This window comes from Eutrigla gurnardus (genome assembly GCF_963514095.1).
Source record: "Eutrigla gurnardus genome assembly, chromosome: 2".
In the NCBI taxonomy this organism is placed as follows: Eukaryota; Metazoa; Chordata; class Actinopteri; order Perciformes; family Triglidae; genus Eutrigla; species Eutrigla gurnardus.
The window spans coordinates 8,892,525-8,906,050 of NC_139916.1; the positions used below are offsets into that span (position 1 = coordinate 8,892,525).

Consider the following 13,526-nt stretch of genomic DNA (forward strand, 5'->3'; position numbering starts at 1 on the left):
TGTTTGTTTTTGGGTGGAAATACAAGCTGGAATCAACAATGATTCATGCTCATGGTCTCTGGTGGTGTTCTTTAATGGAGGTGGGGCGAAAATGCATCAAAACAACCGGTTACTCTTCATTATTAAAAGTCTTTTGCAAACCTCAAAGACACTATTTGAAAACACTTCCAATAACGCATTAATTGGATCTTTATATCACTTGTTGCAGTTTTTCCGAGCGGGAAAATGGGCTCATTGTTGCCCCCTGTGGCCGTTAAGGGGAAAAACACGCCATTGTGTTTTCCGCTTTACGGCCTCAGGAGGGCAGTAATGAGCACATCCTGGTTTGGCGCATCCCAATAAGTAGGAGGAGGAGGAGAAGAAGGAGAAGAAGAAGAACAAGAAGAATGAATATAGAAACTTGGTCAAGCCACACACTTGAGGTCTGTGCAGTGTTTTCTGACATGTATCAACTATGTAATACAATTCACAAACAAAAAAAGCACAAATACATACACATCTTCCTAACCTGACTCATCAAACAAGGGCAAAAGTGAACTAAATATTGAGAGAGCGAAGAGTCTACTACAATGATTCAAAGAGGCGTCCCCCCCACCAGGATGTCTGAGTGTAAAGTAGGAGCACAGTTGTGCAGCAACAAGGGCACGACAACGAGATGGGAGAAATAAATGTGATGTGAAGACTCTGATCTGCACAGCTGAGTTAAAAAAAAAGCTTCAACTCATCTGAATTTCATGAGTCTGCAGGGGGGTTCAACAAAAAGTCTGTGTGCAGCACTTATCATAGAGATTGTGTTGTAATTTGCCACAAACTGTATCACTGCTGTTATTTTTCAGATAGCATGACCTTCTGCAAGACTGAATGCACGCTGACCTTTCCTCCTCCCTCACTCCCATTTTCCCTCATGGTCATCATCTTGGAAGGCTGCCATCTTGAACAGTGCAGAGGGAGGTCTCAGCCATTACCATCTGCGGCCATGACACATCACAATTTGTCACACACAACAGGCTTTCACGGGGTGAGTGAAGGATCTTGTTTAAAAACAAGGAGCTGTGTCAGTGTCGAGGGTAACCTGCATGACTGAAAGGCACGAGGAGTTATTTCACTTCGCTGCTCAACCGTTTTTACACCATCCCAGGCAGCACAAAAATATTGATTCTCAGAGTAAATGTCTTGATATTGTTTTTTTTTTAGCTGCTCAGAATCAGAGCTAACATGTTCATTTTCACAGATGTTTCTGCCTCAAACAAACACGGTTTTATAACTGTACAGCGAGGATTTGAACATGATCGTGAACGTGTGCAGTTGAGCTTGTCTGGGAGCAACGGAGAGATTTGTTTTTAGGAGGATAATATCACCAACACACATTATGCAGCACACTGTACGAGATAATTGGCTTTATCCTTTAGTCAGTTGAACATATTTTAATGTCTTTTTTTTATCGTTTTCTCTCTTTCTGTGATGTGGTTTTAACATCGCATGAAGATCGTTGTTTGTGTCAAAATGAGACGCAGTCTTTCTATATGATATGTGATGAAACTTAAAACTGCCGGCAGGGCCTGTAAAAACACAATAAAACAACATTCAGTATTTAATTACCTTTACCAATCTGTATAGGAGACTATATGCACGACTGAGGGCTCTTTTGAAGCCTGCTCAGCGGAGACACAAACACCGTGCTGGTATTCAGAGATAACGCCGGCTTTACCAGTGTTCTCCCTTTAGGACTGAGGTTGAAGGCCCGGGAGAATACACAACCAGCTGCTGTCAGCTCTCTCTAATGTGGATTTATATTAACACACTTCTCTGCTTTGAAGTAGCCGACTCAATTCAGAAAAAGCTCTTATTAAAGCACTTTTTTTTAATTATCCTTCACCCTTTCACTCTCTAATGCAAGAAAAAGAAAATATGTTTTTTGTGCAGCAAAAATAATAAAAAATATTCTGATGTTTTAATTTATTTATACATGAATATACAGGGAGGGAGGTCACATTAATCCAACTTAATGTAGGTCTTCCCCATCCCATCCAGTTACTTTATAAACAGTGTATGAAGGAGAATTGGGCAAAATAAAAAAGGCCACCCGACTCCAAAGACTCAAGTTTAAAGTCCCCCTGTGGGCTGGTGGTCTGGGGCTTGTGCCATATGGCCACAGTGTCCCTGGTTTGATTCCAGCTGGGGACCTTTTGTTGTTTTCAGACCCCCCCCCCCTTTGCTCTTGCTCTTTCTGTATTTGCTGCCCGTCTCAACTGTGATCTTGCATATCAAGGAAAAAGACGATGTATATCGCTAATATACAGTGATCTAAATGTGTCTGTAATCCTCTCTAAATAATCTCTACCCGTCAGTGAGTGGAGGAGACCGTAAACATCTCTCCATCAATTTCCAAAATGGGCTTCAAGCTTTTTCGAATAAATTACATTGCCTTCGAGTGTCATATTTTAATAAGATTGAAGTTTGGAGTTCAAATGATTGGATGTGTTTTGTTGACAGCGTCATATTTCTGGTGATGTAATTGCAAAATGTACTGCAAATGTGGAAGGAACAGCAGTGATTTTCCTCTTGGCGGGTGTCGGGTATCAGGGCCCAGCAGACCCCGATGTGGGGACACTCAGGCTGGGAGGTAATCAATAAAGACTGAGCTGGCCAGGCGTCATGTGGACACGCTTCAATAGGTACAACAGAGACTTATATTTATGAAATAAACTGCAGTGATCTCTGTAAAAATAGCAATATGCAATAAAATATGCTAATATATTTGTCTGTGACTCACAGAGGAAATGACTTTATTCATTATAATCTGTGTGAGAGAGAGAATTCATTATGCATAAGCCTCTTTTTAGATTAAATAATGTGTAGGAAGGTCATTTTAGAACTACTTTCTCTTAAATGCGGAGGCTGGCTCGTGCATCTTCTCCTCCAATAGACAGAGTATGTCTTTGTCATCCTCTCTCTCCCGGCTGCGTGGGGAACTGCTGCAGAACAGCCCTGAGCTCAGACATCCAATACAGACGGACAGAGATGTGAACGGAGGGCGGGACTTGCGTGGAAAGGGAGCCGGGCACGGCCAATGAGGGTGAAGGAGAGGTGTTCCTAGCCCAGAATACCCTTGCCTCAGCGCTGAGAGAGTCGGGGGAGACGGAGAGAGGAGAGTGCAGCCGGGATAGAGACACTAGCAGGTGCTGAGGATAGAAACAAACCCCCCCTCCCCCCCACAAAAAAGCTAGGTCATCAGGGAAAAGTGTGATAAGGGATAAAAATCCCAAAGAACAGGAAATAGACAGAAACTACAATGCAGTTTTTTTCTTAGCTGCACTTTTTCAGCTTCATCCTCCTTTTCTCATACGGATTCTCCCTCCTCCTCCTCCTCCTCCTCTTCGTCCTGTCCTCTTTGACAGACAGCGTCACCATGGACACCGGGAGCCCCAGGAAGATCCAGTTCACCGTCCCCCTGCTGGACACCCACCTGGACCCAGAGGCAGCCGAACAGGTAAGGATGATGGATGGGAGAATGGGAGGCAAGGGGGGGGCGACGGAGAGGAAGTGGTTTAGGGGACTTTCAGGCATCAGTGACTTTTTCTAATGAGCCGAGGATTATTGTGGAAAAGACTAAAGAGGAAATCTGTGTTGGTGCTCGTCACAAAAGAACTGGGAAACCTTTATTCCATCATCAAAGCAGACGTAGTTGAGCAACTCAACTACAAGCACTGTGTCCAAAATGTGTTAAGATGACAAATTGCAGCTCTAAAGAAACCACATTTTCAGCATCCTATTACTCCCCTGCACCTAATTATAAAGATGTGTCTTTCCAATGCAGCGCTAAAGTGGACGTGATGAAATAAAGATAGATTTTTCCGGCTCCACTCAGTGCATGGCAGGTTGTTAGTAACGCAGTATCTCAGCAGTGTCAGAGAGGGGTGTTGCAGTGTACGGGTGTCTCCGGGGATTCGGTGGTGTGTTGTGAGTGTGGCTGCACAGCAGTGAGGTATTGACAAAAGTTGCCTTGATATCACATCAAACTGCTATCAGCTGTGTCACAATCTCATCCCATCACTCACTGAAATATAACGTACATGATCGATACGTGACGTGGCTCGGTTTAAATTCATCCCAGGAGGAAGTTTGAAAAGTGAAAAGATCTTTTATTCACTTGTTTTTAGGATCTTATGAAGTGATCACTTAAAGAAACAGTGACTGTCTTTAGAGAAGGTAGTGAAAATAAATGTCCCATTTTCTCCTTTTTTATAAATATAACATGGCAAGGTCATTAATAACGAATGAGCCTTGAGCAAAACCGGCAAAGATTTATGAGTCTGACTGCACCGTCTCTCTCTCTCTCTCTCTCTCTCTCTCTCTCTCTCTCTCTCTCTCTCTCTCTCTCTCTCTCTCTCCCTCTCTCCTCTGCCTCTTTGCTGGCCTTAACATCTCTTTTCCTCAGATGTTAAGAGGACTTTGTGTGTTTGCTCTTGTGAGGGCTTTTCATTGGCTGGTCGGGGAGTCCAGCAGGGTCAGGGGTAAGGTCGAGCTACTGGCACGATGACGTACTTGTGAGGCTCAGATGGAAGGAACTGGATGTGCAGGATGTACTCTAACAACAATCATAATGTCCTTCTCTGCGTAAAAGGACCCCTTCAGATGGAATTACCTGAAAATAAAATGACTCCCATCCACATAGAGAGTGCACCTTTAATGCACTCATCATTTTTACTTATACTTTAAAATGTTTTCCAGTAATATCAAGATGGATTTTCCCCTTGACTTGTCGTTAATATGTAGGATCCTTGTTTCCGTTAAACAGGACAGACCTTGGTGCCATTGGGGCAGACAGTAGCCCTTTAGATTAATTAAGTACTCTCTTGAGCTATTTAGCTATCTGAATGTATTGCCTATGATTTATGGAAAATAATGTCCAGGAATACCATTTTCTATTTGATCTCATTGGCTGTGTACGTAATCACTTCCTATTTACTATAGAGTGCATTACATGTACTGTACTGAGGGTTTATCCATCATATAGTGCCTTCAAAAAGTCCAGAACACGTACACTACTGCTAACAATCCCACAATGCCCCACTCCGCTTTGCATGGAATGCGAAAAACTACTGTTGAGAAACTCTACAGCTATCAGTGGTGATTTATATTATAAAGGGAGTTGCGGATTAGAATTCTGTGGTATCAAATAGATCTTGTCACTACGGTAACCACAACCAACCAACCAACCAACCAACCAACCAACCAACCAACCAACCAACCAACCAACCAACCATCCATCCAACCAATCAACCAACTAACCATCCAACCAACCATCCAACCAACCAACCAACCAACCAACCATCGTCTACCGCTTATCCTGTATTCGGGGGGGGGGGGGGGGGGGGGGGGGAATCGAACCCGAGTATCGAACCCGGGAATCGAACCCGGGACCCTCTCGCTGTGAGGCGACAGTGCTACCGACGGTAACCACAGGCATTGACAAATCAGCTGGGGCTGAAATCGTGAGGATTATAAATGTAATGAAACTGCCAGCAGACGAGCGTTGAAGTCAGATGGCCTGATTACTCAGGCCTGGAAGTTATTGGTCTGTGCCAATGTGGTTTGGTTATGTTGCCGTTGGTAACTGCTGCCATGACATTAGGGAAACCACGTCTGTGGTTGTATGTATTTAGACATACATTTCCTCTCAGGCTCAACCAGTCAACACTTCAGAAATATAATTCCATTCACCTCTTCTGCAAACACTCAAGTTCTTACCTCAGTCTCATTAGGCCTGACCGAAGATGCTGATCGCCATGGCGACCTCAACCTTTTTAGGATGCATTTTCTATTCATTCCAAGACCACTGTGAATGGCTCATCCTCACTCACCCTGTATGACGGTCTGAAGTGGTTTTTCTGTGTTCGACAGATGACCGAGACAGACGACAAGGAGACAGTAATATATATATATATATATATATATATATATATATATAAACACAAAAAAGGAAACATGTGCTTGTCCGTGTGTTTACAAGCACTTATAAAATGCCTTGTCGGGGGGGCTTCACCCACGGTGGTTCAGTGATCTATGCAACCTGACTCCTGGTGACTCAGCCTCCGTGGAGACCGGCACGTCAGTCAGACCGGCCTCCCCGACCTCTGACCCTCACTTCAGCGCCTCTTATCCACACACAGATACAGCGTGTGCCAGCGTTATCACAAATACATTACGTTAGAGCTCACCGTGTACGAGCACAAACTGTACCTGATAGAGGCTGAGACCTGACGGTGACTAAGGATTTCTCTGCACTTCTTTAGGTATTTGTCACACTAGCAGAAGTATTGCTTTTTTCACTGCTGAGCTATAAGTAAACTGGCTGCTATGGACTTAAATTTAAAATAAAGATATGAGTGTGTCGGGCTATAGTGTGTCTATAAATATCAATCTATTGCTTCGCCTGATTCCTACATTATATTCAACACACTAATGAATCCGTTATAAGCAGACTGACACAGTAAAGTGAGCTACTCATGTGTTTTCTCACATTAAGGTTGTAAATGGAGTTACAATGAATTACAAAAACATCATTCCTACAATGAACACAGCTGGTTTGGCTCTAAACTTAAACCTTACATTTCTCTTTGCGGCTCACAGATCAAACCAAATCTTTTGAGCTGATCTATTTGAAGGGCACTCGCCGGAGAAATCTAAATCATAAATGATGGGAGATGATGAGTCGTGACGTTTTGAGGCGGTGTTCTTTTATTACAGTGTCCTCCCTGTTATTCCCTATGCTGAAGTGTCAGACCGTCTTCATCCTTGGCTGAGAACATAATTACTCTGTTTACTCAGGGGGACATTTTTCAAAGAGGAACATTTGAGTGCACTCGATTATATTTATTATCACCCCCTGCATATCTTTTGGACATTAATCCAGACCTGTTTAACTGCAAATATATGGTTTTAACAAGGCGATGCATTTATTATAGCTTTGCACGGTTAGAAATGATACATTTTTCACTGTAATTTGAATCTGTAATCGTTTTTGGGTCAGTCCAGGCACACGTATACAGGCCTTTAGAACAGTTTCACTGTTGCTGCAATAACAAGCCAATGACTTCCATGCTGCATTCATTAAGAACCTTATTGTTTAGCCCTCATCGCTCTTAAGTTGTAATCTATTAAAAAAAAAAACTGCTGCTATTTACCATTGTGATTCTCAGCAAAAATCTATTATCACAGCAATGAAATTACAGCTTGTGCATTGCATCTGACCCCTGCCCCCCAGCAGCTGGCTGTATGACATGCAGAGAGGGGCGATAATAAAAGGGTTGTTACATGGGAGAGGACAAAGATGGGAAGTGAGGGGGGGGAACTGAACTAATTAAAGAACGCATAGAAGGCAATGATCTGGGTTTTCAATGTCCTGTGAATACAGCAATTCTCTCTATTCAGAGCCAAACGAGTTCACATTTGGAGAAAGTCTGTGAGGATTTATAATGGCTGAGTCCGGATTTTAGCCGGGACAACACCAAGATCACGTTTCCACTGGCAGGACAAGGAATCACATCCTTGCTTTGAACTTGACAGCTCAGTCAGCCTCGGCCCGATAACACGTTTTCTCTAACCTTTATTTCTGCATCAATTTACTGGGTTTGAATATCCTTTTTCTGATTCACGGCTGCTGCAAAACACACACAGTGTTCTTGCGAAGGTCACAGGGCCAGTCTGATAGCGCAAGTACACGTGATTTACTCGAAGGGAAATCAAGGGTGGGGGGGGGGGGGGGGTAAAGGCTTTACAGCTAAGAACGGCACATTTTATAATTAGAAACCTTTTTTTTTCACCTCATTTTGTCAAGAGTTTGGTTATTCCAGGATAAGAAAATAGTTCCCGAGGTCAAATCTGTTTCCAGTTATAAAAGCTGAACAGCTGTATATCTTGATTCACCTTATAGTAGTCATTTCTTAACTCTATTTAAATCACGATAGTGCTGTGGATGTGGATTAATCCACGCAATATGCAATGCTCTTATGTCACCAGTAGGAGTGCTCATCTAACGTACGCTCCCAGAGGTCGTATTTGAGGACGTGACACACAACCTATTTGGTCGTATGAGTTGGAGGGCTTGTTGTGTGGATGCATATTAATCTTAGAATGTGGAGAGTAAACTTCAGGATTTACTCCATTTTCAGAAAGATAGATGAAAGAAATGCAGACCTGTACGGAGTTACAGAAGCTACTTAGCCTGGACATTATGCCATGATTCTGGTCTCATGTTATATGCATAACTCGTAACATATAAAAAATGAAGACGACCATTTCTCCACTTTGGGTTTAAATGAGGTCAGAAGAAAATTAAAAAAATAGTTGAGGGACATTTATTGGTATATTTTGCAATTTTTATTCTGTTTTTTGCACAAATAACTTTGGGTCATATGAGAAGAAAAGCCAGTTTAACACGTTAAATATGAAGCAGGACTTTGCCGCTTGGTGTTTCTTAGCCTGACCCACATTTTCCAGCCAAGTGTGTTTGGTCTGCTTGTCCCCACACAAAACATCAGGCATGCACGGCTCTTCCTGCCCACCCATCACTTTTGAAGGGTGTTGTTGTTTGTTGTTGTTGAGAAGTGACAGAATTGCATTTTAAACAGACTGTGTGGGTTTGAAAGGCAGGGCGTGCTGGTTTGACTGGTGAGCCTGTCCAGTAAGCAGCATGGTATTTGAGTGAGCGAAGGATCCGGGACTTTGCTCTGCTGTCGGGTGAGGAGAATAACAACGACCTCGGCATAATGAATTCTACACGGCCATTCGCTCGCTGGGCTTTAATGTGGGCCGGGAGTGTGTGTGTGTGTGTGTGTGTGTGTGTGTGTGTGTGTGTGTACATGGATATAAAGTGCACATGTAGCCCTGTGGCTATTAGTTTCATTCAGTCATTCAGATATTAACATGTTGTGTTAATACATAATGGTTTATGAAGTGTAAATATGTTAAAAAATGTTGGATTATAAAATGCTAAGAAACAGTGATTTCATGTTGTTACAATTCAGAGATAAAAAGGTGGTATTGACTTAAAAATCATTCATATGGCAATGGCAGCACAAGGAGACCTCGATTGTTGTGGAGTAGTGAAGCATCCTTTTTTTTTTTATTCTCCCATCTATGTATGTCTGTAGAGCCAATCCTGTCCTCACCTTGCTCAGGTGGGCGGGACTTAGCGTCACCTCGAGGTCGCAATAAAGTTAGCGGTAGCAGAGCCTGCTTTATCGGCGTCCGAGTTGGATAGCTGTAAACTGTAAAAGTATAAACACTCCTAACTCCCAAGACTGACGAAGAGTCGTCCGTGGTCGATGTGTGTGAACTCTGTGAAGCTGCCAGAGGTAAATTCATGTGTTTTAATGTACTCGGTACTATTGTTTATTTTGAATGTGTTGATAACCGAGCTAAATCGCTAATCGCTAGTAGCCTTTAGCTTAGCATGCTCATAGGCTTTCACACTGTTTATCTGCATTGTCGTTAGCAATTGCTAATTCGTGTGATACGAACTGTGGGTTTTTCCGCCATGAATAGGTCTGTAGCTTATTTACTAAGAGGAATTGTATGATTCAGGACCGGACATTTGCCATAAGAGGGAGAGAGTGAGGACCGGGAGAGCCCTGGACCGTGGAGAGAGACTGTAGCTGCTGTACTTCAGCGTGGTTTCCCCTGCACAGTGTTGCTGCACGCTCGCCCCCTTGCCGCTGAAACTGCACCTTGCCTTTGCCCTTTCCCCCCATCTCCATCTCTGACTGTGAGGATTCGTGAGTACACTAACCCATTGCACGTGCTTTTTTGTTTATGCTGGTTAGAGTCCAGTGAAGCGGCCATTCGTTTTAGGCCTCCACGCTCACAAGCATCGAACGGGCCTGCAACGTTTGTTATTTTCATTTTCATTTTATAGCCCGGTGTGAATGTGTGAGTGAGTGTGGGCTTTGGACACGTGCGTTGACCTGGTCATTTTGATTTTGCATTCTCTCAGTGAGTCTAACAGTGGTCATTTGTGTCTAAAATCTTCCAGTGTATTATCGGAGGTTTTGAACTGTTATCCATGCATACTTAAAGGTCAACTGTGAACTAGTTAACTAATCCAAAATCCAATTCATGACTGTGTAATAAATATTTTGGTTATTTCAACTAAATCCTGTGTTCTAATTACATAAGAAAGTACTGTTTTGATAAATATAATTTAAGTTACAGAGAACTTTTATTTTAAAGGGGAAGTACCGAATTTTGTGTTTACTTCTTAAAACTTATTGGAGGCACCGCCATTTATTTTATTTCATTATCACAGTTAGCACAGGTAGCGCCAACCCTAGACGAACTCAGGCCCCGTCCCACTGTACTACAACACCCCAATCAGTCAGTAATTCTTAGCTACATGGGACTGGGGTTACATAAATGGAGGCACTGCTGGGATCAGTTCACTGTATGACCAACTAAATTTAAGTACTGTAGTCAAGATCAAACTCACATGCAATAATGACTCACTCACCCAACCCCGAGCTACGAGCTGAGCTACTGAAATGGTGTGATGATGTTAAAGTAGATACAGCCAATGCTTTGATACTGAGTAACGTACCTACAGACGCAGTTGTAGCTGATATAATCGAGTCATTGGAGGCCGTAAAAGCGCTCGGCCGAATTCGCTATAGAGCTCAAACATCAGTCTCACAGCTACAACAGGACGTGATACTATGTGAGTGTCAAAACCCAGTTGACCCTAAAACAGTTCCCCCTGAGATCTACCCCCTTAATGGAGGAACCCCATGGAAAGTGACCCTTCTCACACGGGCCACTGCCCAACCTGCTGACTTCACCCTGAAGTTGATGAACTTGCTGCAAAGTGAAGGTAAATCACTGGCTGATCTCCAACCATTATTCGAGCAAAGCGCACCCACACAGTCAGACCCAACCTCCATCATTCGTGCTGTGGGAGAGTTGCTGGAAAAAACAATGCGACCCCCACCAGAAAACAATGCTTTCCGCAGGTTACGTGTTTTTTCAGGAGTGATCCCCACACCTGCAGGAGAGGAGACCCTGGAAAACTGGCTTGAGCAGGCACAGGTAATGCTGGATGAGTGTGACGGTTCTGTAAAAGAGAAAAAGAAAAGGATTGTTGAAAGTGTAAAAGGTCCAGCATTTGAGATAATCCAAGCTGTGCGATACAATAATGCAGATGCGCGTCCAGAAGATTATTTAGCAGCCTTGGAAAATGCATTTGGGATCACAAAGTCTGGTGAAGATTTTTATTTTGTGTTCAGATCCTTGCAACAAAAATCAGGTGAGAGGCTATCAGATTACCTCAGGAGATTAGAGAAGGCGTTGTCAAAAGCTGTTCAGAAAGGAGGCCTTCCTCCTACGTCCCGAGACCGTGCACGCGCGGAGCAGCTATTAAGAGGTGCAGCATCAGAATCAGACATCCTGTTACTCCAGTTGCGTCTTAAAGAGAGGTTGAGGAACCCTCCCTCTTTCATGGAGTTACTGAGTGAGATCAGAGTAGAGGAAGATCAGAAGGTCACTAGACGAAATCTCACCACAAGTGCGCACACAGTACGTGCTGCAGAGGACAGTACAGTTCACTCTGCTGAAGTAGATGTTCTAAAGAGCCAAGTGAAAGCTTTAGAAGCCAAAGTACAGCAGCTATCAGTCAAAGAAAAAAACCCAGTGTTACATGTTGATCCTGAAGTGCAGTCACTGAAGGAACAGGTAGCTAGTTTGCAGCTGTTAAATCAGCTCAGAGAGCAATCAGCTATGCAAGAGACCCCCAGAGAAAGGGACCCCCATAGGTTTAGAGCAAAGCAGCCCTTTAAACCTAGGAAAAGCAGTAACACTACCGATGTCCAGAGTGTGTTTTGTTACCGTTGTGGAGAGGATGGCCACATCACCAAAAACTGCAGTGGCCCTGACAACCCCTCCAAAGTGATAAGTAAGCTAATCAGAAACAACCAAAAGCTAAGACAAAACCAAAAGGGCCCCCCAACCAGTTCCCCTGGGCAAACAGGACATGTAGGCCAACTCAACAGCAGTTCCCTAGGGCTCAGTACGCCAGCAGACATCCCTAAAGGTTTAGTAGGTGAGTCTAGCATCGGGAAAGTCATAATTGAGGGCCGCACATGTGACGCTTTAATGGATGGTGGCTCTAACGTGTCAATTGTTTTTGAAGACTACTACAACAAGCACTTGTCCCATCTACCGCTTCACTCCATTTCAAGCCTGGAGCTATGGGGCCTAAGTCAGGCTAGTTACCCATATAAAGGCTACATCGCAGCTGAGATACAGTTTCTCGAAGATGGTGATCAGTGTGAGCCTAAGGTGGTGCTTGTTTTAGTCTGCCCAGAAGGTAATGGCCCTGAAAAGCTGCCACTCATCGTTGGCTCCAATGCCAGAGCATTCAGTCATGCCCCGCGGTCCAGTGAGGTTCAAGGTGACCCCAAGCTAGCTCGAACCATGCGTGTAAGTACACAGCTACCTGCCCAGTCTGCATCACACCTCCCTCGTAGTGATCCTCTGGCCGTAGTTAAGTGGAGTGGACCTGGACCTCTTACTGTACCTCCCGGTAGTGAGCGTTCAGCTATTTGTAAAGTATTGTGTAACGAAAATATCGAAGACAGCATCCTCGTGGTAGAGACTCCTTCCAACGGAGCTCTCCCAGCTGGAGTGTTAATGCCCCCCTGCGTCCTACTCTCCACCGAGATGGATTGCAACAGGTTTTCAGTGTTGTTACAAAATGAGTCTGCCAAACCAAAAGCCATCCCCAAAGGCACAGTGATCGCTTATGTGCACAAAGCAGAAGTTGTCACCCAGCTGCAGCAGGTAGAGACCCCAGCTAGCACACTTGACCCTGCTATCTTTAATTTTGGTGACTCTCCCATTCCAGAGAACTGGAAAAACCGACTGGCTCAAAAATTGGTTGATCGGCCTGAGGTTTTCTCCTTGTCAGAGTGGGATGTGGGTTTGGCGAAAGGGGTGGAGCACTGTATTAGGCTGAAAGACCCTAGCCCCTTTCGAGAGAGAGTCAGGCGTCTCGCTCCCGCAGAAATCGATGATGTCCGCAAACATCTACAGGAGCTCCTCGCCGCAGGGATTATCAAAGAATCCCGCAGCCCGTACGCTTCTCCCATAGTGATAGCTAGGAAGAAAAATGGTAAGATAAGGATGTGCATTGACTATCGTACTCTTAACCTGAAAACCATACCTGACCAATACACTCTTCCTCGGATCGATGATGCTTTGGCCAGCCTCACCGGGAGCCGTTGGTTTTCCGTGCTCGACCTTCGCGCTGGTTATTATCAAATCGCAATGTCCGAGGAGGACAAGGAAAAAACAGCATTCATCTGCCCGCTTGGGTTTTACCAATTTGAGCGGATGCCCCAAGGCATCACCGGGGCCCCTGCCACGTTCCAACGATTGATGGAAAAGGCAGTGGGAGATATGAACCTGCTTCAGTGTCTCGTTTACCTCGACGACCTCATCGTGTTTGGTCGCACCCTGGAAGAACACGAAGAACG

The 13,526-nt window shown here is 44.2% G+C and overlaps 1 protein-coding gene across 1 annotated transcript in view; it reads left to right on the forward strand.

Moving 5' to 3' along the window:
• Positions 1-3,170: 3,170 nt before the first annotated feature.
• The window catches only part of LOC311030153 (protein phosphatase 1 regulatory subunit 1A-like), a 30,339-nt gene continuing 19,983 nt past the window's right edge, over positions 3,171-13,526 (forward strand). Inside the window, exon 1 of the mRNA XM_084035759.1 lies at positions 3,171-3,490. Coding sequence (XP_083891885.1) covers positions 3,410-3,490 — 81 coding nt within the window. The 5' untranslated portion in view covers positions 3,171-3,409. The remainder of the gene's footprint in view (positions 3,491-13,526) is intronic.